The sequence below is a fragment of the Ambystoma mexicanum genome, chromosome 1p (genome assembly GCF_040938575.1).
Source record: "Ambystoma mexicanum isolate Mex_15411 chromosome 1p, UKY_AmexF1_1, whole genome shotgun sequence".
NCBI classification, from domain to species: domain Eukaryota; kingdom Metazoa; phylum Chordata; class Amphibia; order Caudata; family Ambystomatidae; genus Ambystoma; species Ambystoma mexicanum.
Genome location: NC_090921.1, coordinates 671160768 through 671188017, shown reverse-complemented (window position 1 = coordinate 671188017; position 27250 = coordinate 671160768). Strand labels below are relative to the sequence as shown.

The window sequence follows — 27250 nt, the reverse complement described above, 5'->3', positions numbered from 1 at the left end:
CCCACGCTATCGACGGCGGGTGCTGAGAATCTTCTTTTCGGTGGACAACCTTTTCCACGCGACAGTGTGAATCCGTTCCGCCCTTCCTATTACTGGCATGCTCGGATGCCACTACCTCATTCGGTGTCGCTTCCTCCTACATCTGCCCCATTGGTCTATGTAGACCTGGTTGGTGGCGGGCCCTCTTGGCAGCCCTCCTCACTACGTTTGTGGGGTTATGCTCCTCATGAGAGGCCTCGGCAGAGGATGCCTTTTTTGGGGAATTTCATAGTCTAATAAACTCTGATCCCATGAGGGAGTACTTTAAGGGCCTCTTTAGAGAAATCTGCCCTCCGACTCCTTTTCCTGCACCAGCTGTTCCTGTCACGGCACTTGTCGCTCCGGTGGTAGAACCTCCTCTGCCTCCCGGCCCTCCTCCGGCTCTTCCGCCTCTGCCTCCTTTGTCACCGGTGGACAAGACTCCAGCAGAGCGTGATGTCAATCTGATGCCGGTCACGTCACAGTCGGTGGATCCAGATGCTCTAGACGACCCTTTGGCAGATCAGGACAGTGAGGACCAACCCTGCTCTGTCCGAGCATTTCACTACCAGGTACTGGACATGATGTCACTTGACATACCAGTGCCTGAGGCACCCGCCCCGCAGGAAGGGGTGCTTTCGGGGGCACCAACTTTGTCTCCACAGGAGCGCACCGGCCTGTTCCTTCAGAGGGACGTCCTGGCCGAGGCCCGCACCGGGCTGCACATAAATAAAAGGATTGACTCACGCATAGCTCATTCTGGCGGCAGTGAATATGAAATTGTGGAGAGTTCCGGCTGACTTCCAGGAGTTCATTCCAGTTGACAGGCTAGAAGACTTTAAAGGCGGCTTGTCAGACACCAGGGTGTTGGCGCAGGATATTCTGGAGGCTGCTGCGCAACATGTTGACACCTCGGCTCGTGGCCTCATGCGGGGGGTGGACACCTCTCGTCAAGCTTGGCTTCATGCACCGAAGTTTTCAAAGGAGGTCCACGATAAAGTTCTGGACCTGCCTTTTGATGGCAAAGAGTTGTTTCATTCTTCAGCGGATGACAAGCTCACAAGCACACAAACTGCCAAGTCTTTGTCGCGGCTCGTGAAGCCCACAGTCAAAGCGTAGAAATCTGGGTCCCTATCTCGTTGCTGTTCAGGCTTCATAGGGTTCCAAGAGCGCAGGTCGCGCAGGACTGATCCTCCGCCAGGTAACTGCCGCCGGAGACAGCAACGTGGCGGGTTTTTCTCTCGGTCATCAGCCTCCTCTTCAGGGACAGGTAGTCTCTCCGCCGAAAAGTCTGCAAAATTATATTTTTTGGCACTCGCACGAGACTCCTGTGGGAGGATGAATCTCTTCTCATCTGGAGGCGTGGAAAACCATCACCGACGACCGTTGGGTTGTGTCCATCGTTTGGGCGGGTTTCCGCTTGCCCTACTCCCCTACCCCGCCCTTCACTCCTCCCTTTCAGCAGTCGGGTATGCCCTCCCTCAGAGCCGAGGTCCAGAAGCTTCTAGATTTCAGGGCTGTGGAACCAGTTCCCCTCGTGGAACGAGGGGAGGGCTTCTACTCTCGTGTGTTTACAGTGCCAAAACCCAACCAGGCTGGCCTGCGCACCATTCTAGACCCTTTCCAGTTCAACCTTTCTCTTCCCCAAGCCCTGCCAAAGAAAGTACTCTCTTCAGAAGGGCTACTGGCTCAGCGTTGTGGACCTTCAGGATGCGTATATGCATATCCTGATTTAGAGTCTGCATCGGAAACATCTGCAGTTCTCCTTGGGAGAGGAGCACTAGCAGTTACGAGTGCTCCCTTTTGGTCTCTGCTCGGCGCTGCATGTCTTCATGAAGATGATCTTAGTCATCGCTGTCTTTTTAAGGCTACAGGGTATTTATGTGTATCCATATTTGGACGACTGGCTTCTGCCCTGTCCTTGTCCGGTGAAAGCCTCGAGCAATCTTCAGTCTCTCCTTCAGCTCCTGTTCAGTCTTGGGCTGTCGGTGAACTTGCGGAAATCCTCCATGACGATCTCTCAGGACCTGATATTCCTGGGTTTCCATTGAAATACGACCGACTGCAGAGTGTACTTGACGGTGGACAGGATGGCAGATCTGTTAACCACGTGTCAAGTCTTCATTCAGTCGGAAAGCATTTCCGCCTGGTGGTTTCAGAGGCTTCTGGGCCTCATGGCCTTGTGCGTTCTTGCTCTTCCCCTTGCGCGTCTCAAGATACGACTTACGCAGTTGGCTCTCTGGAGCTCCTGACTTCAGGCAGTGGACCCGGACACCAAGATGGTTTCGGCTCCACCCTGCATGATGACAGATCTCCTATGGTGGTCTTATTCCAGCAATCTGTCTGTGGGTGTGCCTTTTCAGGAGCCCTCCTCTCAGGTGACCATTACGGCAGACCCGTTATCGGGTGGGATCATTTTCAGGTTTTCGACATATGGTCGCTGCAGGACAGACAATTTCACATAAATTATCTGGAGCTCCTGGCGATGTTCCTGGTGCTCAAAGCTTACAAGTGGTATCCATGATTTACATCAACAAGCAGGGGGGTACCAGGTCACCTCCCCTTTTAGATCTAGCCATTCAGATTTGGGAATGGGCAGTGTTTGGCTGTTGGCGGTACACATTCTGGGCCACTGAATGTAACGGCAGTTCTCCAGCATGGGGTCTGGCATGGATTCACATGCTCATGAATATTCCCCGTCGTCAGGCTGGGAATCCTCGGTAAAGAAAAATCAGTATCAGTTTCGTTTCTGATCTGTCTTTCGTAGTAGTAACCAATCACTGATCTCTGCGTCATACTGACCACAGCCAATGACTGCCATCTCCCTAAGCCCCGCTCTGGCAGCCATCTTCAGATTTTTACCGCACGATCAAGTGTTGGGAGTCCTCGTGCTTAGCTCTCGAGCTTTTGCTGCGTTTTCGCGCTTTTTCAGTTGAATTTTCACATTTTTCGGTTAATCGAGCCTCAAGCTCCACCGTTTCTACTCCCGTTAACGGGTACCCGTTGCAGGATTTTCCTACGCCCCTCAAGGGTGAAGATTTCATCGAATCAACCTTTTGGAGGATTCCAGAAGATTTGCGGCCTACTTCGAGATGGCCCAGGACGCGTGTTCGTCACCCGGACCCAAGCTGTTTCGCAGCTGCCCTGGATGCGGGCTGCAGAATGTGTTTAAGGAGGACGAGCATTTGCGATGCCTCTACTGTCTTCATGGGGACAAGACTCATGTAGAGAAGCACTGCCAGTTCTGCAAGAACTTGTCGGAGCGGACCATGAGGGACCGTCGATCCCGTCTCGCCAGCTGGTTGGAGAAGGGCTCAACGGGTGAGAAGAAGAAGAAAGGGTCAGAGCGGGCTTCTAAGTCCTGTGCGGGCGCCCCAGCGACGGGGGCCCAACACCAGGCCAAGTGCTGCGAGTCCGCTGGCTCCGGGAGCGCCGAAAGGTGGGGCTCTTCGGTCGCCAGGCAGGGCGCACCTTCCCCGGCAACGTCAACCACGAGCCAGCGCTCCGGTTCGGGGAAGAGGAAGTCCGAGACCCCTGGTAAGCTTCGGGAGAAGCCCCGTCCGATCTCGGGAGAGGGGGAGCGAGGTGTTGCCCCTCTCCCTTTGGAGAAGGCCCGGGACGCACCTAAGGTGGTGAAGGCCCCTACCCAGCAGGCAAAGGCCTCTATCGAGGCGATCGCGGCGACTCTGGCCAAGCCGGCAGAGACCCTGCCAGCGGAGACTGCCTCCGGGACTAGAGTTTCCCTGCCGCCAAGGAGGGAATCCTCTTTTCAGCCCATCGGCATGGCCACCATGATGGAAGTAGCGAGGGGGGGCACGGTAGCCTCCTCGAGCTCGGAGTCAGCCTTGCAGGAGGAACTGACCGAGGCCGTGAGGAATCTCGAAGTCCAATTCGAGAAGGTTCGATCCCGTAAGGACGATCCTCGGGAGATAACCAAGGAAGACGACAATGGCGAGGAAGAGCAGCCTTCCCTTCCGGCGCAGCCGGAACCTAGGCCTCAGGATAGCTCGGCGGCCATTTTGTCTGCAATCCAGTCCTTATGCTCTGAGATAAGGACGAGATTGCCACGGCCCACGCCGGAGGACCCGCAACCTGGCCCGTCGGGAAGTCCTCAGAACAAACGACGGAGGACCCAACCCTCTCCTCCACTCGCCCCCGTAAGGCCTACAGTTCCCTCCTCATCCTCCCACGAGTCGGGAGATGACGGTGCGGTGGGCTCGACGACGGGTTGTGAGGGCGACGACGACGGAACGGGTCTCCCATCTCCCGTTGCACGGGCCTCTCCGCCCGACGAGACTGGCTCATTCCACGCCATGATCGCCAGGGCGTCCGAATTGTTCCAGCTCTGCCCGGTGGAGCAGAAAAAGGAAGGTTTCCTCTATCAGCGCCGGGAGGCCAAGAGGAAGACTGTCATCGCGGTGCCTCTAATCAATGACATCTGGGAGGAGGGCCTGTCGGTACTCAAGAACCCCTCCACGGCACCAGCCAAACGGGACCGGTACGAGAAGAAGTACCGGGTCCCTCAGACCGCTCCCCTGTGCCTCAGGGCCCAGCCAACGCCAGACTCGGTCGTCTCGGCGGCGGCGAAGAAGAAAGCGGCGGGTTCAGGAGCCTCAACGTCGAATTCCCCTCCGGACGGCGAGGGTAGGAAGTTGGACGCCATGGGGCGACGGGTCATTTCGTCGGCGGCGACAACGATCAAAGCGGCCAACGCCCTGGCGATCGTGGCCCGTTACGACAGGGAGCTCTGGTTTAAGCTGGGCCCCATATTAGACTTCCTACCAGACGACAAGAGGTCCGAGGCCCTGGAAATACTTCAAGAAGGCGGGGTGGCGTCGGACCACGCCATAACGGTGGCAACCGATATTGCCGATACCGGGTTCCGCCAGCTGGGCAACGGAGTTTGCCTACGACGACGGGGTTGGCTCCGGGCGACCGACTTCCGTCAGGACGTCCAGACCAGGGTGTTGGACATGCCGTTCGACGGCAGCAACTTGTTCGGGAAGGCGGTGGACGAATCCTTCCAAGCCATAAAGACGGACACGGAGACGGCCCACGCCCTAGGAGCCCTTCAGCAACGACGGCCCTTTCGGAGCTCCGGAGGCAGACAGGGGGCCTCCAAGGGATCCAGCGGTGGCTCGTCGTCCTACCGCCAGGCGGCACGCTCCTCGTCTCAGGAGGCCTATAGGGGTCGCAGCAAGCAGGGAGCGCCTCGCCGCCGTCGGCAAGGTGGCCAGGGCGGCAAGGCCACCACCTCCAAGCAGGACTGAACCGGCCGTGGCCTCGGGCCCACACCGAAGCACCCCGGTAGGAGGCCGGCTGACGAATTTCGTCGGCATGTGGAAGCCCATCTCCACCGACCGTTGGGTGCTGGATACCCTGGCAAGAGGACACTTTATCGAATTCCTGAAGAAATGCCCTCACGTTCCACCTGTGGCCAGGAAGTAAAATCACATCCCGCAACTGCTGTTGGAAGTACGGGCGATGCTCAGGAAAGGCGCCATCGAGCTCGTCCCGAAGAGGCTCCGGGGTGTACTCAAGGTACTTCCTCGTCAGGAAGAAGACGGGCGGCTGGCGCCCCATCCTGGACCTTCGTCGTTTGAACAAATACATCAGGTCACAAAAGTTCAGGATGGTCACCCTCCAGCACGTGCTGGGACAGCTGGAGGAAGGCAACTTTCTATCGTCGTTGGACCTGGAGGATGCATACTTCCATGTTCCCATCCTCAAAAGTCACCGAAAGTTCCTCAGGTTCGTCGTCCAGGGACGCCACTACCCATTCAGAGCACTGCCGTTCGGATTGAAGTCGGCCCCCAGGGTCTTTACCAAGTGCCTAGCACCTGTGGCAGCGTGGCTGCGCCTGCAGGGGATTCACGTCTACTCCTACCTGGACGACTGGCTCATCCGCTCAAGGACGAGGGAACTCGCCGTCGAACACACTGCGAGGACCGTCCAGCTACTCACAGACCTGGGATTGCCATAAATTACCCAAAGTCCCACCTGGTGCCGTCGCAGGTGGCCCTGTTTCTGGGAGCGAAGCTCGATACAGTGAGGCGCCTGGCGGCACCGTCGGAAGAACGGACGAAGACCATTCTGGGCAAAGTGCAGCGCCTGCTAGCCACGGACGTGGCCAGGGTGAGGTCCATCAAGTCCCTCCTGGGGATGATGTCCTCTTGCATCTACCTGGTGCGCCTCTGCAGACTATGGATGTGCCCTCTTCAAGAATTTCTCGAAGCCCGTTGGATGCAGGGGACGCGCACCTTCGAAGTCAGGGTCCCCCTCAACGAGGTGTTCCGGCGGGCGATTCAGTGGTGGGGCATTCGAGCGCACCTCACGGCGGGCAAGGACTTTCAGACGCCGGCGTACCAGGAGACGGTGACGACGGACGCCTCCCTGGAAGCTTGGGGCGCCCACACCAGAGATCTCCATGCAAGAGGCCTCTGGCTCCCGGAGGAGAAGCTCCTGCACATCAACATCCTGGAACTCCGAGCCGTGTTCTGGGCTCTCAAATCGTTCCTCCCGTCGCTCAAGGGCAAGGTGGTGCGGATCTTCACGGACAACACCACGACAATGTTTTACATACGGAAGCAGGGAGGCACCAGATCCCCAGCCCTATCGAAGGAGGCACAGGATCTGTGGCACTGGGCGGTCGCCCAGGGGATGTTCCTGGTTCCCTTCCACCTGGCAGGAGAAAGAAACACCATCGCCGACTCGCTCAGCAGGGAGCTGCGCGCGTGTCACGAGTGGGAACTGCGCCAGGATCAGGTGGATAAACTCTTCCGATGATGGGGCAAACCCCAAATCGACCTGTTCGCAACAGTGACGAACTCGAAGTGCCAGAGGTTCGCCAGCAGGTTTCCCCAGCCGAGAAGCATGGGCGATGCGTTCTCGTTCCCCTGGGACGGCCTATACCTGTATGCGTTCCCTCCGTTGCCGTTGCTGCTTCGACTCATCAACCAGCTCAAGAGGTCCCGGTGCAGGATGATCCTCGTTGCACCGGCGTGGCCGTGGCAGATCTGGTTCCCGGACCTTCTGGACTTGGAAACGTCCCCTCCCATCAAGCTGTCGGCGGACGCGGATCTTCTCTCCAGAGAAGGAGGCGCCATCTTCCACCACGACCCGGCGTCGCTGAACCTACAGGCTTGGCTCCTGCAGCGCTAGAGTTTGGAGGGTACGATATACCGGCCGACTGCAGAGAGGTTCTTGCAAAGGCCAGGGCGTCCTCGACTCTCAAATGCTACTGTCACAAGTGGAAGAGGTTCTCTATCTGGTGCCGAGCACAGAAGATCAACCCCCTACGGATTACGGCCCCTCAAGTGCTGCCGTACCTGCTATCGCTGGCAAAGGCTGGGCTAGCCCATGCCTCCATTAAGATTCATCTGGCGGCGATCTCCAGATATACCAGAACCACAGGACGGACGTCCCTGTGGTCCCATCGACTGGTAAAAGAGTTTATGAAAGGACTGTTCCGGTCGTTCCCGCCGGTGAAGGCCCCGGCCACGTGGTGCTGACCAAGCTCATGGGGCCCCCATTCAAGTTTGTGTCGAAGACTGCATTCCTGGTGGCCATTACCTCCACACGAGTGGGAGAGATCCAGGCCCTATCCTGCAAAGCACCGTACTTGACTTTCCATGCCTCGAGGGTGGTGCTTAGGACGCACCCCTCCTTTATGCCCAAGGTGCCGTCGGACTTCCATCTTAACGAGCCCCTGGTGTTACCTGTTTTCTTCCCGTCTCCTTCGTCGCCGGCCGAGAGGACTTTGCACTCGCTGGATGTGGCTAGAGCGCTGAAGTTCTACGTGGACCGCACGAAGAGTTTTCGGAGGACATCACAGCTATTCGTGAACTTTGGACCTGTGAATCAAGGGAAGGCTCTCTCGAAGTCTTCTATTTCCAGAAGGCTCTCCGGCTGCATCATGCACTGCCACCGGTTGGCTAACTGACCGCTGCCAGGCCGTCCGAGAGCCCATTCGACCAGAGCGATCGCTGCTTCTATGGCGTTCCTATCTGGTGTGCCCCTGCTGGACATCTGCAGGGCTGCTACGTGGAGGTCGACGCACACCTTCACGAGATTCTACTGCATCGATCGGGATTCCAGGGAGGAGTCCAGGGTCGGCCAAACAGTGCTGCGCAACCTGTTCGCTTAAGGTGAGCCTGGTGAGGAGGTAAGAGATGCTTAATGTTGAGTTTTTTGTATTGCTTAATGTTGAGCCTTTTGCCACATCCCTTGGTTGTGCATGTGTGTACTGCTATGTATTCTTATATTCATGAGCATGTGAATCCATGCCAGACCCCATGCTGGAGAAGGAACAAGTTCCTTACCTGTAACTGTTGTTCTCCAGCATGGGTCTGGCATGGATTCACATGCGAACCCTCCCGCCTACCCCTCTGCGGCTCTTCACTTGGTCATACTGCCACTTTTCGTGCTACCAAATCTGAAGATGGCTGCCAGAGGCGGGGCTTAGGGAGATGGCAGTCATTGGCTGTGGTCAGTATGACGCAGAGATCAGTGATTGGTTACTACTACGAAAGACAGATCAGAAACGAAACTGATACTGATTTTTCTTTACCGAGGATTCCCAGCCTGACGACGGGGAATATTCATGAGCATGTGAATCCATGCCAGACCCATGCTGGAGAACAACAGTTACAGGTAAGTAACTTGTTCCATTCTCTCAGTCGGCGAGCGGCGGTCAGCTACAAGTGGGAGGTGAGCACGGAGATCCTCTCCAACCTTTTTCGCCATTGGGGCACTCCAGTAGCGGACCTCTTTGCGACCTCATCGAACAGGATACTTCATCTTTATGCTTCCAGGAATGGAATCAGAGCCTCTTCCCTGGGGGATGCTCTCGAGATTCCATGGCACAATATGAGGGCCTATGCCTTCCCGCCTCTTCCTTTGATTCTCCGGGCGCTATGTAAGCTCAGGAACATGTTGAATTGCACTCTCCTGTTCATAGCCCTGTGGTGGCCAGCCAGATTCTGGTTTGCAGAGCTTCAGCATCTGTCAGTCTGCTCACCAATCAGGCTTCTGCTGATTCCCAACCCGCTTCACCAGAGCGATCAGCAGATGTGGCACCCTTCCCCACAATCTTTCAGCTTGACGGCCTGGTGCCTGAGTTCAAATCTTTAGAAAGATTCAATTTGTTTGCGGATAATATGCGTATCATCCAGGCGGCTAGAAAACATTCCACCAGGTCTCAGTTTAGGAGCAAATGGCTCAGTTTCTGTCACTGGTGTTTAGCAAAAAAGCTGGACTCCAGATAAGCTGCCATCGACACAGTGCTGTCCTTCATTTCTCATCTGGCAGCTTCAGGCATGCATGTCTTGTCTTGCAGGACTTATTTGTCGGCTATTGCCGCTTACCTGTCTTCGAACTCTTGCTCTTTTTCTTTGTCAAACCCTGTCATTAAAGGACACTTTGCAGGTCTATTGCATCTGTATCCACCTGTGCGTAACCCGCATCCTAAGTGGTATCTAAATGTGGTTCTTACTACTTTATGCTCTAAACACTTTGAGCCCCTGGCTACGGTGGATTTGAAATTCCTTTCATGGAAAATGGCTTTTCTGATTGCGGTGACTTCCGGCAAGGCATGTAAGCGAGCTTCAGGCCTTGTCGGTAGAACATCCATTCCTCACTTTTCACAAGGATAAGGTTGTCCTTCGGACCAATCCTTCTTTCCTTCCAAAGGTGGTATCCGATTTTCATCTGAACCAGTCTATTTCCTTACCAGTTTTCTTCCCAGAACCGGCATCAGATGCTGAGACGGTTCTGCATAATTTGGATGCAAGGCGAGCTCTTAAGTTTTATTTGGACAGAACAACTAATCTTCAGATCTCTTCCCAGCTCTTGGTGACCTTCGGTGATCCGAAAGGAAAGCCGCCTCGAAAGCAACTATCTCCTTATGAATTGCTTCCTGTATCTCTGTGGCGTATACCATTCAGGGCCTTCGACCTCCAAAGGGAATTCATGCCCATCTTGTGCGGGACAAGGCAGCTGCCATTGCCTTCGAAACATATTTTCCCTGGGAAACCATTGCCAAAGCAGCTACGTGGGCTTTCCCATCAGCTTTTGTGAAATATTACTGCTTAAGGGCTGATGCTCAGTTCGGGCAAGCTGTTCTCAAAAACCTCTTTTCAGTAAAAGAGTTCCATCCACCCGTTTTCCTCTAAGAAGTGCTTGGTAATCTCCCAAAAGTGCTCCGGTCCTGTCCCACAGGACGGAATGTCCCGAAAGTATGGAGGAAAGGGGACTATGGACTAGGAGTAAGGTAGTCACTACGGTGAGTAACTTTGTTAATACACACCACTGTGTGCTACCGAGATTTGTTCTATTTACGTCCTCTGGAGGGCCCGGGCCCATTTTTTTATTAGAATGCGGACCCCTGTAACGGACTGAAACTTAAGTACTTGAGTCGACGATAGACTATTTTTAGGGTTTTCCACCCTCTCCACTTTGATGGAGATCCTTTTTTTAATAAAATTGGTCACCACTTCAAAGGTTGTAGATTCTATTCTGCAATTGAGTTACACTGTATATTTTTTGTGTATATCTTCCACATATTTTTTATTAATATATATATGATATGATATGATCGTTTATTTATATAGCGCCTATACACAATGTGTTTCAAAGCGCTTCAAGGCAAGGGAGAGAACAAGGGAAAATACAACCACATTCTTACAGGCCATGAACAGTAAGGACGTGAAATTAACTATTGTACCCGGCCTGACGACATTTCAGATAGTGCAAGAGCTAAGACATAGATAAGGAAGGGAGGGGGAGAGTGGGAAGGAAATGGAAACAGACAGGTGACTACCGTACTAGGCCTGACGACATTTCTGGTAGAGCCGGAGAAAAACAAAAGGTGACGGAGAGGGGTGCAGAAAGGGAGGGGAGGAACAAAACAAGCGACTATCATACTAGGCCTGACGACATTTCAGATAGTGCTGGAGGGGTGGTGGGCAGGAAAAAAACAGTAATGGGAGGGTGGAGGAAACAGACGAGGTTGCTATCATATTAGGTCCAGGGACAATTCTGATATAGTAAGTGCATAGAAGAAAGTAAGGGGAGGAGATAGGGAAAGGAAGAAGGGAAAGGAGGAGAGAAAAGAGAGTAAGCAGTCAAAAAGAGTGGAGAAGCAAGAGTGGAGAGCGAATACAATTGCAGAAGTCAGTAGTAACACATAATGTTGCAAGGCAGGATACAAGATGAAGATGGGAACAGTATGATTCAGCGCCACCATGAGTACAAGATGCAAAGGAAGTCCAGCATGAGAGTTGAGAAACAGTGACGCACCGTGAATGAATGAAGTCCATAAAAGTCAAATCCAGCATTGGCCACAAGACAGTGATGGTGAAGGAAGGCACCAGGTAGGCGGGGGTTGCTAAGTGGTGAAAAAGAGCAGCAGGCAGGAAGGTAGCAGGTGGGCGGGGCTTAGGCCAGGTGACCTAGATCCACTTGCACCTGCTTCCCATCTGCAAAGGAAAAGAAGCTGGAGGGCTCCTTAAGTAGGGAAACAGAGCGGCAAGCAGGAATGCACCAGGTCGGCGTGGCTTGCTAAGTGGTGAAAAAGAGCGGGAAGCAGGAAGGCACCAGGTGGGCGGGGCTTGCTAAGTAGTGAAAAAGAGCGGCAAGCAGGAAGGCACCCGTTGGGCAGGGCTTGCTAAGTGGTGAAAAAGAGCAGCAGGCAGGAAGGCACCAGGTGGGCGGGGCTTAGGCCAGGTGACCTAGATCCACTTGCACCTGCTCCCCATCTGCCTGATCCCTGCTCCCCATCTATGGTCACATCTTGTGTTGACCTCTTCTCATTGTTTGCTTCGATGATTTTAATCCTGTTTATTAAAATAGGTAAAACGCATTTTCCCTTATCTTGTTTTTTTTTTTGTTTGTCCTTTGTGCATTTGTCTATTCTGTTGATGCTTTATTCGCATATGGCAGTAACGGTGTGTTGTTGATTTTTTGTTGATTTGTTTTACTAAGAAATTGATGTATGAATAGTCTGTGTATTTGACCATTATAATATACGCCACAGTTGGTTTATGTTATCACATTAAACAAACATAACTATAATCATATTTGACTGTATTTGTATGTATGTGTGATTGTTTGGGCTCAAATAGGACCTATGTCCAGATTTCATGAATGTTAATCCACATTAACCTTTGGTCCACCAAGTAAAATAGTGTGACACACGCACTTCCAAGCAGCTGTCTTTTGCTAGTAGAATCATATGACTGAACGTAGATCCTAGATATTGCAGCACGAAATTGAAAATTCTGCAGCATAAAAAAGGGAATTTTGCAGCACAAAACTGTATTTATTGTGCCATTTTTGTATCACTTTCTATTAATTGGAGGGTGTAAGATAGGGAGGTTGCAAGGAACAGGCAGTATGTGAGGCTACAAAAGAGTCAGCTCTCATGATTTGCAACGTTTCTATAATTTTTCATAGGAACGGTCCCAGATGTATCTGGCTTGACATACCACTGTGTTTTATTTGCTTACTCTTTTGGTGTAATATGCTTGTCTATTTTATATTATTAACTGTATCGGTCATTATCAGTTGTTATCATGAAAATATTCCCCTTCTAGGTTCTCAAATCCTACAAGCACCCACACATCCGACTCACCAACTTCCCTCGCACTCATCAATTCCCCATTACAACGTACACTCACAAAGCTCTCACTCTGCCAGTCATGTGCATTCTGAAGTGCTCTGTCACACTGCCACGTCACAAGTCGCACACCCCAAACCCTGTCACACTCCAAACCATGCTCCCCAGTTCCTCCTGCAGTCTACAGACCTTCATTATTTCTAGGTTCTTCTGCATCTTGGATCATTTCTCCCATTCTATTCCACTCTTCTCCCATCCTTTCTCCCAATTGCAGCTCGCTGCCTCTTTCCGGCAAACCGCTCCCTCTCTGCTTTCCTTCCCAACCGCTCCCTTTGTAGTCCACCACTCATTCTGCTTTCTCTACCTCCGCTCCCACTCTGCTAAATGGCTCGCCGCTCACTCTCTGCTTTCGGCCCAAATGCCCCACCTCTGGCTCAACGGTCCCTCTCTGCTTGCTTGCCCACCCCTTCCCCATCTGGCCCGCTGCTCTCCCTATGCTTTCTTGAAAATTGCTCCCTTTCCCTCGCCTTTCCACCTCATAATCTGACTATTTTATGATCTATTAAAAATTGAGATTTTGGGCCAGATCCTAAAAAAATTGAGCATCTAAAAATAGAGTAGAGGATGTGTTGTTTTAGCCCCGTTTTTGTAAATGAGCAGGTTACCTTCTATTCTCCCGTATTCTCCCGTCTATTCTCCCGTCTGGGCCTACCCACTCTGCAGGGCACACTCTTGATGCTCTGATCTCCTCTGACCTTCCCCTCTCCCTCCCTCTCTCTACTCCTCTCTCCTGGAGCGATCACTTTCTCCTATCCTCCCACCTCTCCCTCCCTACCCCACAGGCAAAGCCACCCTCTTCACTGCCACCCACCTTCTCGGTCATCCGACCCATGAAGCGCGTGTCAGCTGAGGCTTTCGCCGCTACCTTCTCGCCCCCTCCTCCCCCCTCGGCTGACTCCCACCCTGACACAGCCCTCTCCATGCTCTATTCCGCTATAACTGATACTCTCGATATCCTTGCCCCTGTCATGAGAATCCGCCTGAAGCCCAAAGCCAAATGTAACTCCTGGTATGACTTGGATCTCGTCACCCTAAAACGCAAGTGCAGGGTGGCAGAGAGGAAATGGCGTGCTTCATGTTCATCCTCTGACAAACTGGCCTGCCGCCTGCTCCAAAGGCAATACCGGCTCTCTGTTCTCACCAAGAAGAGAGCCCTTATCCAAGCCCGCATCTCTGAGGCATCTAACAACTCGGCCGAACTCTTTAAAATCTGCAAGGAGCTGGCCAACCCTGCTGCAGTCTCTACCTCTCCGGTCCCCTCCCAGGCCCTCTGCACTGCACTGGCCTCGCACTTCATCTCAAAAACTCAGGACATCCTATCCTCGCTCTCCTCCTCTCTCCTCCCTCCCTCTCTTCCCGGCTCTTCCTCTTGCTCTCTTGCAGCCGCCCCTCCGCCCCCCTTCTCTGCTTTTCCACTTTTTTCTGCTGATGAGGTTTCCAGACAAGTCCGATCTATGAAAGCCTCGTCAAAACAGGTTCACCCCTGTTCCTCCAAAACCATCAAGGACCACATCGACTCCCTGGCTCCTGCCCTTGCAGACTTTTGCAACCTCTCATTCGCCTCTGGAGTCTTCCCATCCCCCCTCAAGCACTCCCTTGTGCACCCCCTCCTCAAGAAACCCTCTTCCGACCCCTCCTGCCCCGCTAACTATCGCCCAATCTCCATTACTCCCTTCCTGGGCAAGCTCCTGGAGAAACTGGCCATCTCCCAGCTTAACCTCCATGCTGAATCTGTTGGTAATCTTCATGACCATCAATCCGGCTTCAGAGCGGCCAGAAGCACGGAAACTGCTCTCCTGAACATCCGTGAGGACCTGCTCCTGAACCTCGATTCCAACACTCCCTGTGTTCTCATTCTGCTCGATCTCTCCTCTGCCTTTGACACTGTCAACCATGCCATCCTGCTAAACCGCCTCCGTGATAACCTGGGTATCACTGGTCAGGCTCTGGCATGGCTGACCTCCTTCCTTTCCGGTCGACCCTCCCAGGTCCAAATGGGCTCCTTCCTCTCTGACATCTTTTTCTCCACCTGTGGTGTCCCCCAGGGATCCAACCTCTCTCCCTGGCTTTTCAACCAGTATCTGGCACTCCTTGCCCACCGCATCGCCGCTCTCTGCCCCTACTTCCAGTGCTATGCGGACGATACCCAGCTCATTTTCAGGCTACCCTCGGCCTCCTCCTCTCCTTCCCTCATCTCCGACTGTCTGTCTGCTATCAAGGAATGGTGTGCCGCCAATGACCTCTGCATTAACGCCAGTAAGACTGAGATTCTACTCATCGGCACACCCACTCCCTCCTTCCCTTCAGCTCTCTGGCCGGCCTCCCTTGGCCCCCCTCCTGCCCCTACCTGCAAGGCTAAAAACCTCGGGGTCATCTTCGACTCCACACTCTCCTTCTCTCCTCATATATCTGACGTCTCTAAGAAGTCTCACTACCAACTGCACCTCCTCAGAGGTATTCTTCCCTTCCTCTCCTTCCCCCAGAAGCTCACTGTCTCCCGAGCCCTGGTTCTCTCAAGGCTGGACTACTGTAACAGCCTCTATCTAAATCTGCCTGCCTCCACTCTCCGCCCTCTGCAACTTATCCAGAACAGAACTGCGAGACTTGTCCTTGGCCTCAAGCCCAGGGACCGTATCTCTCCTGGACTGAAATCTCTTCACTGGCTCCCAGTGGCTGCGAGGATTAAGTTCAAAACCCTCTGCATTGTCCACAAGGCCTTCTGGGGCCTGGGGCCTAAATACCTTCAACTCTCTCTTCCTAAATATCTTCCTTCACGAGCACTTCGCTCATCCGTCTCCAACTCCCTCATGGTCAGCCGCTTCTCGAAGCAACGAGCTGGGGGTAGATCTCTCTCCGCAGCAGGGGCCTCCCTCTGGAACAGCCTTCCTGCCTCCCTGAAACTTGAGGAGAACCATCTCCGGTTCCGGAAGCACCTCAAAACCTTCCTCTTCGCTTCTGCCTTCTCTCTCCCTCTCCCCTGCTAAACCTGCTTAACTCCCCACTGAATTCTGCACTTAACCTGCATCTGGGCCACTCTCAGCGACCTCGGTCCAGGGCCCAGCCACTCTCCACCTGCACTGCCTCCCTTGGCCCCCCCTGCACCGTGGGACTGTCACTGTATCCCTACAGCCCCCTTCCCAGCATTTGCTATGCACTTACCTCGCACTTGCCACCAGCTGGCCCTTTTTATTCATTATTTATTTTACGCTACTTACCTTGTACTGCACTTTCCCCCCCACCTCCTCCCCTTGCACTTTCTCCTTTTTCCCCTTACCTCGGCACTTGCGCGATCTGAATGACACCTGGCCTAGTAGGATCGTTTGTCTGTCTTTCCCTTGTTTCCCCCCCCCCCGCCTCGTCGCGCCTTGAAACACTTGTGTATAGGCGCGTTACAAATACCATATCATATCATATCATACCGGCACATTTGCATGGGGATGAGCTGTAGAACAAATGATGCACTGGCGAGTAATGCATATTATACAATTACTGCTCTATTTTTTCGGCGCCCTATGAAAATATCGACTTTTTTTACTTTGACCCCCTTTGCACTCCATATATATATATATATATATATATATATATATATATATATGGCATGTAGGGAGGAGCTGCAGGGTTCTCCCCCGCATATATATGGGATGGAATGTGTGTTGAAATAAAAATAAAAGTCAACATTTCGTAGGGCGCATTAAAAACAGCGCAGTAATCACATAGATCCATGTTCTACAGGCTCCCAGCACGTTTCAATGTGACAGGCCCTTAAAGCGCCTGTCACTAAAAAATGTGATAAAAAGAAAAATTCCTATCCCTTTAGATCAGTAGAGCTGCAAGTCAGACAGTAGCAGTTCATTCCTCTGCCGTCACACTTAAAAACAAATTGCATGACAGGGCCAGGAAAGACCCTGTCATGCACAGCGCACCACCATGGCCTATTCCAAGTAGGGCCATGGGGTTGGCATAGTTTTCAGCACATTTCAAAGCGCATCCTGTTTGTGAATTCGGGATGCACTTTTAACGTGCAGAAACGTCCTCGAATTTTTGCTAATACGCAAAGAGGTAAAAAAGGCCATCTGAATGAGTGCATATAAGATGCGCCCATTTAGATGTCCTTTGTTGAGTCTGCTCTTTTTTTGGTGCAAATGATAAACTGTGCTAGCGCATTTCGTTACTTGTGTCAAAAAATGTTTTGAGAACCTGCCACTGCCAGTCTATTTTTTTAAATAGCTGTTTCCACAGGTGTTTTAAAAAAATCAGCCAATTTCACTGCATTATGCGGGATCGCGAAATCGCAATAAGTTGGTTGGTCTGACTGAACTCCAGTAGTAGAAAGACAACTTGAAAAACATATAACATTGGTTGTACTTGTGACCGCCATTAACTACTCCAGCCATTATCTCCACACTCATGCTTGCTTCCCTAGGGCCATCTTTCATTGATGCCCAAGAATCCCTTTGCCTTAAATCTGACACAGAGTGCAATCCTAATAAGCATCTTCATCAGACATTCAAGTAGTCTTGTAGGTAAATGTGTTGCACCTGGCCCTTACAACCTGGGTTTGAATCCAGGCTTCTGCACCTTTCTAACAGACTAAACCAAATAAAGGGTCAACATGGATTTTTCTATATCCGGGAAAAAATGTTTTTGCTGGATAACAGATCTGAGAAATCTGGTTTAACAACAACACTTAGTTTAGGGTACTCCTGCACCCTCACCCAATGGAAGTTGGGCCCCCCGATCAAAAACCTGGCCCACCCAGATAGAACATCCTGCAGCCGGGCCTGCTTCTGTGTTTTTACAGTGTCTGGATGACTAAAACAGCAAAAGTTGATAAAAGAGGGGGAGGAAGAAGTTGCTTCAAGAGCAGCTTAGATTTAATCTGTGAAACATTCCACCCTCCACCCCCTATCTTTACAGAGGAAAGGAGGGTAAAAGATGTTATTTACAAAGAGGTGTGCAATATTGACTCCCAACCCAACTTCCTATTGCATGATTTTATTGGACACTATACCCTCCAAAAAGGATGCTGCCAAATGTGAAACTACATTGAGTAACTTTTTAATCACTGACCAGTGTTACTGGAGTAGTAAGAGTGTACATAGTGGGAAAGGGGTGCTGTAGTTGGCATCTCCGAATTCCGATTACTGGAGAGGGATTTCCTGAGCCCTTTATGAATTCGGTTTATTAAGCACTCATTTCTTCCTCTTCAATAGAAAAGATTGCCAGTTGCAGCTGGCACTCCATCCATAAAAGATTGGCAGCTGAAACGGCAAATTGAAAATGGCCAATGTATTTCATGAATTGAAGTGTTAATGCCATGGATATATATCCATCCGCAAATGCACGCACACCCACTCCCTATGCCAAAAGCTTTGACTCAGAGTTTGCGCTTAATGGCTGCTCAGCCAAAACGAAAAAAGTATTAGGGGATGGGCTGCGCAGGGTGGAAATGGGACACCAACTAGTCAAATGATGTAGAACCCTTCAGTGAGCTTAGATGGTCATCTAACTCTGGCCTTCCGGAGCAAAAAGAACTTAAAATGTATCCAAAAAAAGTGATTTGTCCTATTGTTGCTACTACTATTGTTTTTTATATACAGTAGAATTGGGAATTCAGGTTTCCATTGGTTCCAAGTTCTAGGAATAGACAAACTGATGGTTATTAGTGGGACCTTCGTCCCTCTCATCATTCAGAAACCAGGCAGTTTGTCATGTACCTCCGACTCATATTTTCCATTTCTATTACCATTTTAGATCTACACCAATCCAGAAGACCCTCAGGTAGGAATTCATGTTTTAGTTTATGACTTTGGGGCCTGTACAGTGTTGTTGTGGTCGCCATTTGCATTAATTCCTTTTTTCTTCATCATGTAAGACACCATGTGCAGAAAATGCTGATTTTGATTTGATTTAGATTTTTTACATTTGTAAAGCGCACCAAACTAAATAAACCGTATATCGGCGCAGATGACATAACTAAAGGTAGATGCGAAAATCGAAAAGGATCCCAGATGAAATAGGACCATCTACCTAAAAAGGAAGGTCTTCAGTGCCTGGCAAAATTGAAGAAGTGAGCTCATAGTTCTTAGTGATAGCGGCAAAGAATTCCACAACCTGGGCCCAAAGACGGAGAATTTTCTATCACCTCTGGTTCTAAAAGCCGAGTGAGGGATGGTTAAGAAGTGTCTATCGCAAGATCGCAGTTGTCTCGTGGGTTGATATGGCTGTATTAGCTCTAGTGAGTACAAGGGAGCAATGCCATTAACACATTTATAGACAATAGAGGCTGTCTTGAATTTGATGCGATCATCGACTGATAGCCAGTGCAACTTTCGGCGAAAAGGTGAAACATGATCAGTTTTCCTCAGCCTAAATATCAGTCTGATGGCCGCATTTTGCGCCCTCTGAAGCTGCTGAAGCTGTTTGGTAGGAATACCCAACAATTGACTATTGCAATAGTCTAAGTGGGCGCTGGTAAGAGCTCCTACCACAGATGCGTGATCTTTGGTTGGTATGTAGGGAAGTGCTTGACGTAGCATTCGGAAGACGAAGTGTACTGCTTTGGTTTTAGCTCCGACCTGAGCTTCACAGCCCATGTCTTCTTGCCACATACAACCCACATTTTTTACTTTGGATACAAATTTTAAACTCTTGCCCAAAAGTGATTGAATAGGCAGCTTCTTAGCTGCTAACAACTGATTTTTTGGTCCAAATAGAATCAATTCAGTTTTACCAGCATTGAGTTGCAAGTAATTCTTGGACATCCAGCTGCCTATTTCCTCCAGGCAAAGCCCCAGTTTGTTAAAAGCTTCCTGAAATTTGCCAATTCGTATGAAGATCTGAGTGTCATCAGCATATGAGTGGAAATTCAACCCATAGCGTCTCAGAATTTTGAGTAGTGGCCGAATATACAGATTAAACAACAGTGGGGACAGGGAGGATCCCTGTGGGACCCCACAGTTCAAGCAAATAAGGTCCAACAGGAACTCACCCATTCTCACCCGCTGTTGACGGTTGGTCAGAAAAGACCTAAACCAATTCAGTACTAAATCAGATACTCTTCCAACCTCCAGTAGTCGTTCCAGAAGAATTTGATGATTCACTGTATCAAAGGCTGCGGACAAGTTTTACATGACCAGGAGGGTAAGCTCCCCTTGGTCCGCAGCCTTTAAATGTTCATCCTGTACTACTAACAGATACTGAGATAACACGTATAATCAAATCAGAAGTAGTCACAGCACTGATATTTGTTGTACCTTGCATGTAGACAGGAAATTGGTTAACTCCATTCATATGGTATGGTAAAGCACTTGTTAAGTGCAAACATTCACCTCACCAAAGGTATCATGGTGCTGAAAAAGTGGATACAGAGTACCCAAAGGCAGTCGGCTAGAGACCCATTGATGCGAAATCGACATAGTTGGCCTAGAGTTTGGACACTATGGACAGTGTCAAACGCAGCAGACAAATCAAGAAGTACCAGTGCATCCTTGGCCTTCCTCTCCTTCTTCCCTTTAGACAAAGTCCATAATTTAGCTTCCCGCACTCTCTGCAACCTACCCAGATCCTCCACCACTTCTACCTACCGCCAACATGCTAGTTGGTACTCCATGCACAATTGCTCTCTTTTCAAGTTCCTTCTCCTAGTCTACAAATCTATCAATGGTCCTGCTCCTCAGTGCCTTTCTAATTGTACCTCAGTTTACTCATCATCTTGTTCTCTCTGATCTTCCTCTGTACTCAACCTCCCCATCCATACCCTCCCTGTGCCTCATCTCATTTCCTCTCTTTCTCCCTACTTTTCTGCTCCACTGGAACCCACTGCCCATAACAATCAAAGCAAGCCCAACTGTGGATCTCTTTAAAGCTCTGCTTAATTTTGACCTAATTGCTAAAGATGGTGCTCCACCTATCGTCTCCCCTATCCTCCCTACCTGACCTGACCACTGCCTCCAGTGACACAAAATAATGTTATTTTGTATCTTTAATTAGTACTCTTTAGTTTAAAGCAGTTGCCCCCTCAGGTTAATGTTACCCTTGTAAGTCACCTTTTTTATTAAATACATTTTATTTCTGTTTGTTTTGTTTTGTCCCTGGAATATGTACACATTTCTTACACCCTAATAAACGTACACATTTCGAATGGATTCTGTCCGCTTTGCTGCTTTGGAAATGTTTTCTCTCTCCACCAGAGGGTGCTCCAATCGAGGCTGCGGCGTCGATGTCCCTTGGCGGCATCCTTCGAGTGCCGACGTCATCCACTGTATAAATGCCTCGAGCGTGCACGTTGGCCTCAGTTCCGTTTTTCCGTTAGCTTCGCTTCGGATCGAGAAAACAGCACTTCAGTTCGTAATGATAATGTCGTCTTCATCTAATCAATCCACACCGAAGATTGGATTCAAGAAATGCCAGAAATATGGGAGAAAGATGTTGCTTACTGATCCCCATCGGAATTGCCTCTGGTGCCTTGGTTCCGACCACCGTATAGACGAGTGCGGTTCCTGTCAGTCGATGACCCATAAGGCCTTAAAGGAACAGAAAGGTAAACTGGCGGTGGGGGAGGAATCCTCGAAGTTTTGTTCGAGAGGGAGAAAAGACTTGGCTGAGTCTTCAGTAAAACGTCACAAAAAATCTAAGTCGAGGAGTAGATCCAGGAAGTCCTCTTCTTCTTCCTCTAATAAGGCAAAGAAAAGATGACACCGGTCTCCCTCTTCCTCGACGTCGTCTGAGGAAATCATAACATGTCTTTCAAGACATGATTCTCCAAGAAAGTGGGAAGCTTTCAGAGCATCTATGCTCAAGATTTTTGAGAATGTGGCACAAACCCCCTCAAAAAAGTCTAGCGAAGACCATGCCCCTACTCATAAAAAGAGTTACAGAGGAAGATCTAAGACAAGAAAATCCGACAAAAAATCGTCTTGGGTGTCGTCCAGGGAATCTTCCCCGAGACCTCATAAAAAGAGCCTACCAGTGCATAAATCGGAGGTAGAACCTAAGAAAATGGTGTCAGACTCTCATACGCAATCAAAGTGCTTGTCTAAAACATCCTCGAAGCCTCTATCGAAGGCGGTCGAGCACAAGGTGTCAACAACCCAACCCAAGAAGATTACGTCGAGTGCATAGTCGACGGTGTCGAAGGCTCCTTCGACGGTCTCGATAATCCCTTCGAGGGGGTCGACAATTCCTTCGAAAGGGTCGAACATTACCTTGCCGATATCGAAGGCGATGACTACAACATCGACGCCATCAACGCTTTTGTCGACGTCTTTGTTCACTCCAATTACTAAATCGACACCTGTGTCGAAGTCTATGCCACCTGAAAAGGTGTTTCATCCAGAAAATAGACATGATTTCTGTAGAACAATGCCCTCCATATATGAAGGAGATTCATCAGCAGAAGAAGAAGATGTTTCACCTACTGGTGTAAAATTTGGTACAAAACAAGTCCCGAAGGAGTTAATTGACCCTCAATCTAAGATGCAAGACTTATATGAGTGCTTGCACTCAGCAAGTGGTCTGGATACATCTCCAGAATATGAATTTGAAAAGCCTGGCCCGGCTGAGCATGCTGATGTGGGATATGGAAAATTGATGAACAGGGTAACTGAATTCATGGGATGGAGTAGAAATTCACTTGTCTATCAAGGGGATGATATGACTGACATCCTTTCAAGAGGACCTCAACAAGACCCCATACTTCCTTTTCATGAAGCCTTACAAAGAAAGGTTAATACTGCATGGGAAAACCCTGAATCTATTCAGGCAGTAAATAAGAAGTATGTGTCAAAATATAGACCCTGTTCCTCAGATCCCGAATACTCGAGTGAACACCCATCACCTGAAAGTATGGTAATTCAAGCAGCTACCTCTACTAGAAATGCTGCATACCCTACAATTCCCCAGATAGGGATGATAAAAAGATTGATGCATGGTCCAGAAAGATGTTTTATGTCAAGGAGCATGGCTTTAAAATCCACAAATGTAACTTGCACCCTTGCAAGATTTACATATACCCAGTGGGACTGTATGTTAGTGGTAGCTGAACACATCCCTGAAGGTGAGGAATGTGAGGGGTTCCTATCCTATCCATAGCTATAAATAATAAACTCAAACTCAAACTAAGGGATGGAAAGGAGGCTTCAGGGGAATGCCTTCAATCAGGTTTGGAACAGCTGACAGTATCAGTAGGTCCATGGTGTCTAGTACGGTGCTATGCAGATTTGCGTGGCTAAGAAAGTCAGGTTTTGTACCGGATGTGCAATCCAGGCTTCTTGATATGCCATTTGACGGCTCGAGGTTGTTTGGCAGCAAGTCGGATGAAAGTTTGGAGAAGCTGCAGACCCCCAATGCGGCGGCAAAATCACTCAGTGCCACTATACGACAACCTCAACAACGCCCGTAGACATGCTCATCTTCCTGGAGGGGTCGTCCCTTTCGATTTTATTCCTCATTTGGAAAAGGAAGAGGACAGGCCAGTCAGTGAGGGCAAAGGAAATGTCCTTGGGGGCGAGGAAAAGGTGCTAGATCTGCCCCAGCAGCGGCAACTGTCCCTTCAGCTGCTGCTGCATCTGCCGCAAAACCACTCTGAGGTTTTGACCTACAAGACCCCAGTGGGAGGCAGGATCTCACAGCATCTGGAAGAATGACGGGGAAATATTTCAGATGCTTGGGCACTGGAAACAGTATCCGAAGGTTACTGCCTTCCTTTTCAAAAGAAACCTCAGAATCACCTGCCGGGATACAACTCTGTCAAACATCCAGATCCGCTCCTGTTGCAGGAAATCTTAACCCTGCTATAGAAAGGTGCAATAGTACATGCACCTGTAGCGGAGAGGAACAAGGGTTGGTATTCCCCATATTTACTCATACCAGAAAAGGATGGAGGATTGAGACCCATCTTGGACTTGAGAAGGTTGAACAAGTTCCTCAGGAAGTTCAAGATGGTCACACTTTCTCAGATCCTTCAGGCTCTCCAACTCCAAAACTGGTTGGTATCATTGGACCTTCAGGATGCTTACTTTCATGTGCTAATCCATCTCAAGCACAGAAAGTACCTGAGGTTCGCGATTGGCAACTCTCACTCTCAGTTTCGAGTTCTGCCTTTCGGGTTGACCTCTGCCCGAGAGTTTTCACCAAGTTGATGGCGGTGGTGGCAGCGAGTATCAGGAGAGGGGGGATTCACGTCTACCCCTACCTGGACGATTGGATGATCAGGGCACGTTCTCCAGAACAAGCCCAGGAACATCTGTCCAAGACCTGACACTTCCTTCACAAACTAGGCTTTTCTCTGAATTTAAAAAAGTCAAACATGATACCATCTCAGAAATTCCAGTTTATCAGAGCAATTCTGGATTCTTGTTCAGGCAAAGCCTCGCCTCCCGAAGAGAGAGCTCACCACATTCTGCAGATGGTAATAAAATTCCAGAATGCCTAGTATCTACCGGCCTTGGATTTTCTCAGGTTGCTCGGTCTGATGGCATCCTGAATTTTTCTGGTGCCAGAAGCCAGATTGAGGATGAGATCCCTTCAATGGGCCCTCAGGACTCAATGGTCCCAATTTTCAGGGGAAATGTCAGATCTTTTGCAAGTTCCAACCAGAGTAGCACATGATCTGCAATGGTTGGCTTGCAGAGAACATATACTCAAGGGAGAATCTTTTTGGCAACCATGGCCGGAGATAACAGTAGTGACGGACGCCTCACTTACAGGGTGGGAAGCTCACACCAACGAGTTGACAATCAGAGGTTGTTGGTCTCCATTGGAGTCCAAACTACACATCAACCTATTGGAGCTGAGGGCAATCAGACTAGCGCTGAAGGCCTTCCTGCCCTCTGTACGGGGAAAGAATCTCCTAATGACTGACAACACAGTGGCCATGTACTACCTCAACAAGAGAGGAGGAGTAGGGTCACTACCACTGTGCAGAGAAGCAATGCAGCTCGGGTTCTGGGCAATACAAGAAGGGATCACTCTGTCGGCAGTTCCTCTAGCCGGAGAGCAAAATGCAGCGGCGGACGCTCTGAGCAGGCAGAGCACAGTTTCCCATGAGTGGGAAATAGCTCAGGAAGTCCTTCAAGAGATCTTTGCCCTTTGGGGAACTCCGCAAGTGGATCTGTTCGCAACCGAGGCAGCAGGAAGTGCGACCTGTACTGCTCAAGGGAATTTCCTCCGAGAGGAGCTCTAGGGGACGCGTTCGTAGTGGACTGGTAGTTTTCACTTCTGTATGCGTTTCCTCCAGTCCCTGTGATCCCTCAAGTAATCAGGAGGTTGAGAAAGTTCGGGAAAACCATGATCCTAATTGCCCCAGATTGAGCCAGGAGAACGTGGTACCCGGACCTTCTGGACATGTCCATCTGCCCTCCAATACGTCTTCCAAAAAGCGAGGATCTTCTCTCGCAAGAGGAAGGTCACGTTCTCCATCCAGAGGTCAAGATACTCAACCTTCACGCATGGCTTCTGAGAGGTTGAGATACAAGAATTGGGACCTTCCGGATGAAGTCGTAGAAATCTTGCTTTTGGCCAGAAGGCCAGTAACTAAATCTCTTCATCAGTGTTGTTGGAACAAGTTCAGTAACTGGTGCAGAGATAAGAATGTGGACCCTTTTCGGTGTGATATTTCTACAATATTGTCTTTTCTGCTACACTTAGCCAATCTGGGGCACCATGTTGGCACGATAAAAGTTTATTTAGCAGCGCTATCCATTTTCAAGCGCTCCTCTGAAGAAGAATCCTACTTCCAGATACCCTTGATAACTCAATTCTTAAAAGGTCTAAATAATGTGTTTCCTCCAATACCTTTTCAAGTACCTGTGTGGGACATGCATTCCATTTAGCCTTTACATTCTTCTCCATTAAGGCTACTTACTTTAAAGACAATACTTCTTGTGGCAATCACATCAGCCCGCACGGTAAGTGATTTCTAGCGGGCCTCCTTACACCATCTTTTATAAAGATAAAGGTGCCCTTAGGGTAAAACCCTCTTTTTTGCCAAAAATTGTCTCAGATTTTCACCTGTCACAAAAAATAACACTGCCTACATTTTACCCTCCTCCTCACTCAATTAAGGAAGAGGAAATGCTACATAGATTAGACCCCAGAAGAGCTCTCAGCTTCTATATTTCAAGATTGGCAAGTTTATGTCAGTGTGATCAACTTTTTGTGGGATACACTGGCCGCAAATTGGGATTGGCAGTCACTAAGCAAACATTATCTAGATGGATAATTTTGGCTATAACTGAATGTTATAGATTCGCTCGGACAGATCCTCCAGAAGGGCTGTGGGCTCATTCAACCAGGGGCATGGCAACTTCAACAGCACTTCAAAGGGATGTCCCAGTGCAGGATATTTGCGCAGCTGCCACATGGTCATCCATGCACACTTTTATAAAACACAATGCTCTAGATTCGACTTCTTCACAAAGAGGTCTTTTTGCTAAGTCAGTACTTCATTCCATACATGACTAATATTTCTGTACTCCCGCCTCCAATACAAAAACTGCTATGGGAGTCTATCTAAGATGAGGAATAAGTGGGAGGACACAATCCATTCGAAGAACAAGTTACTTACCAACTGTAACATTCTTTCGATTGGATGTTCCTCCCACGAAATTTCTCATCGACCCTCCCAGCCTACCCCACAGTACAGTTTAGCTGGTTTACATTCAAAATTCCTTTAAGGCTTGAGTCAGAAGAGGCACGCTATTAACTACAATCCTTGGGCTACAATATACGAAAAAACAGAACTGAGGCTAAGGGGTGCGCTCGAGGCATTTATACAGTGGATGACGTCGGCGCTCGACGGATGCCGCCGAGGGACATCGATGGCGCAGCCTCGAGTGGAGCACCCTCTGGTGGAGAGAAAATAGAAAATGTTTCAGAAGCAGCAAAGCTGAAGGATATATCTAAGATGAGGAATACATGGGAGGAACATCCAATCGAAAGAACGTTACAGTTGGTAAGTAACTTGTTCTTCTTCTTCTCATCTTTATGCTATTGTATTTGAAAGAATGCTTCCACAAATTGTAAATGTGTTATTGCAAGTCATTTCTGATAGAAATTGATATGCTTGTTCTTCAAATAAATAAAAACACAAATAAAACTGCCATTGCCACAATCAAACATTTTGCTCATGTTATGCACCATTGCTGCTAACGTTGCTTCTATGCCTGAGGTTGAAAGCTCTAGACTGCACCTCAAACAAGAGCCTATTGGATTCTTGCATTTGATCTTTTCTGGATAACCCATATCTTCCCTGATGGGTCTTCATCTATGACCTCCTCAGAGGGTCAAATCCCAAATGACTCCCTGAGAGTGATTTACTCTCTCAGTTAGGGCACCCGAAAGGTACCCTTTTGTTTGTGTGAATGGCCTCGGTTGTTTAGGCTCCACTGGTTGATGGTAGACTATCATGCTTAATTTCAGTGGTGTACAACACTCTGCTCCGCAGTTGTTTCCTTACCGGGAATGCCTGGGTAAAATTCATGGTTGAGCCCAGCTACCTTACTTTATGTCCTCCAAGAATGAGTGGGTCACAGATGTGGCCATGTATTGCCATAG

The 27250-nt window shown here is 49.7% G+C and overlaps 1 protein-coding gene across 1 annotated transcript in view; it reads left to right on the top strand.

The window, feature by feature from the left end:
• HORMAD1 (HORMA domain containing 1) overlaps positions 1-27250 on the top strand; it is a 2731278-nt gene that overhangs the window by 958842 nt on the left and 1745186 nt on the right. The window contains exon 6 of the mRNA XM_069642620.1: positions 18449-18475. Coding sequence (XP_069498721.1) covers positions 18449-18475 — 27 coding nt within the window. The remainder of the gene's footprint in view (positions 1-18448; positions 18476-27250) is intronic.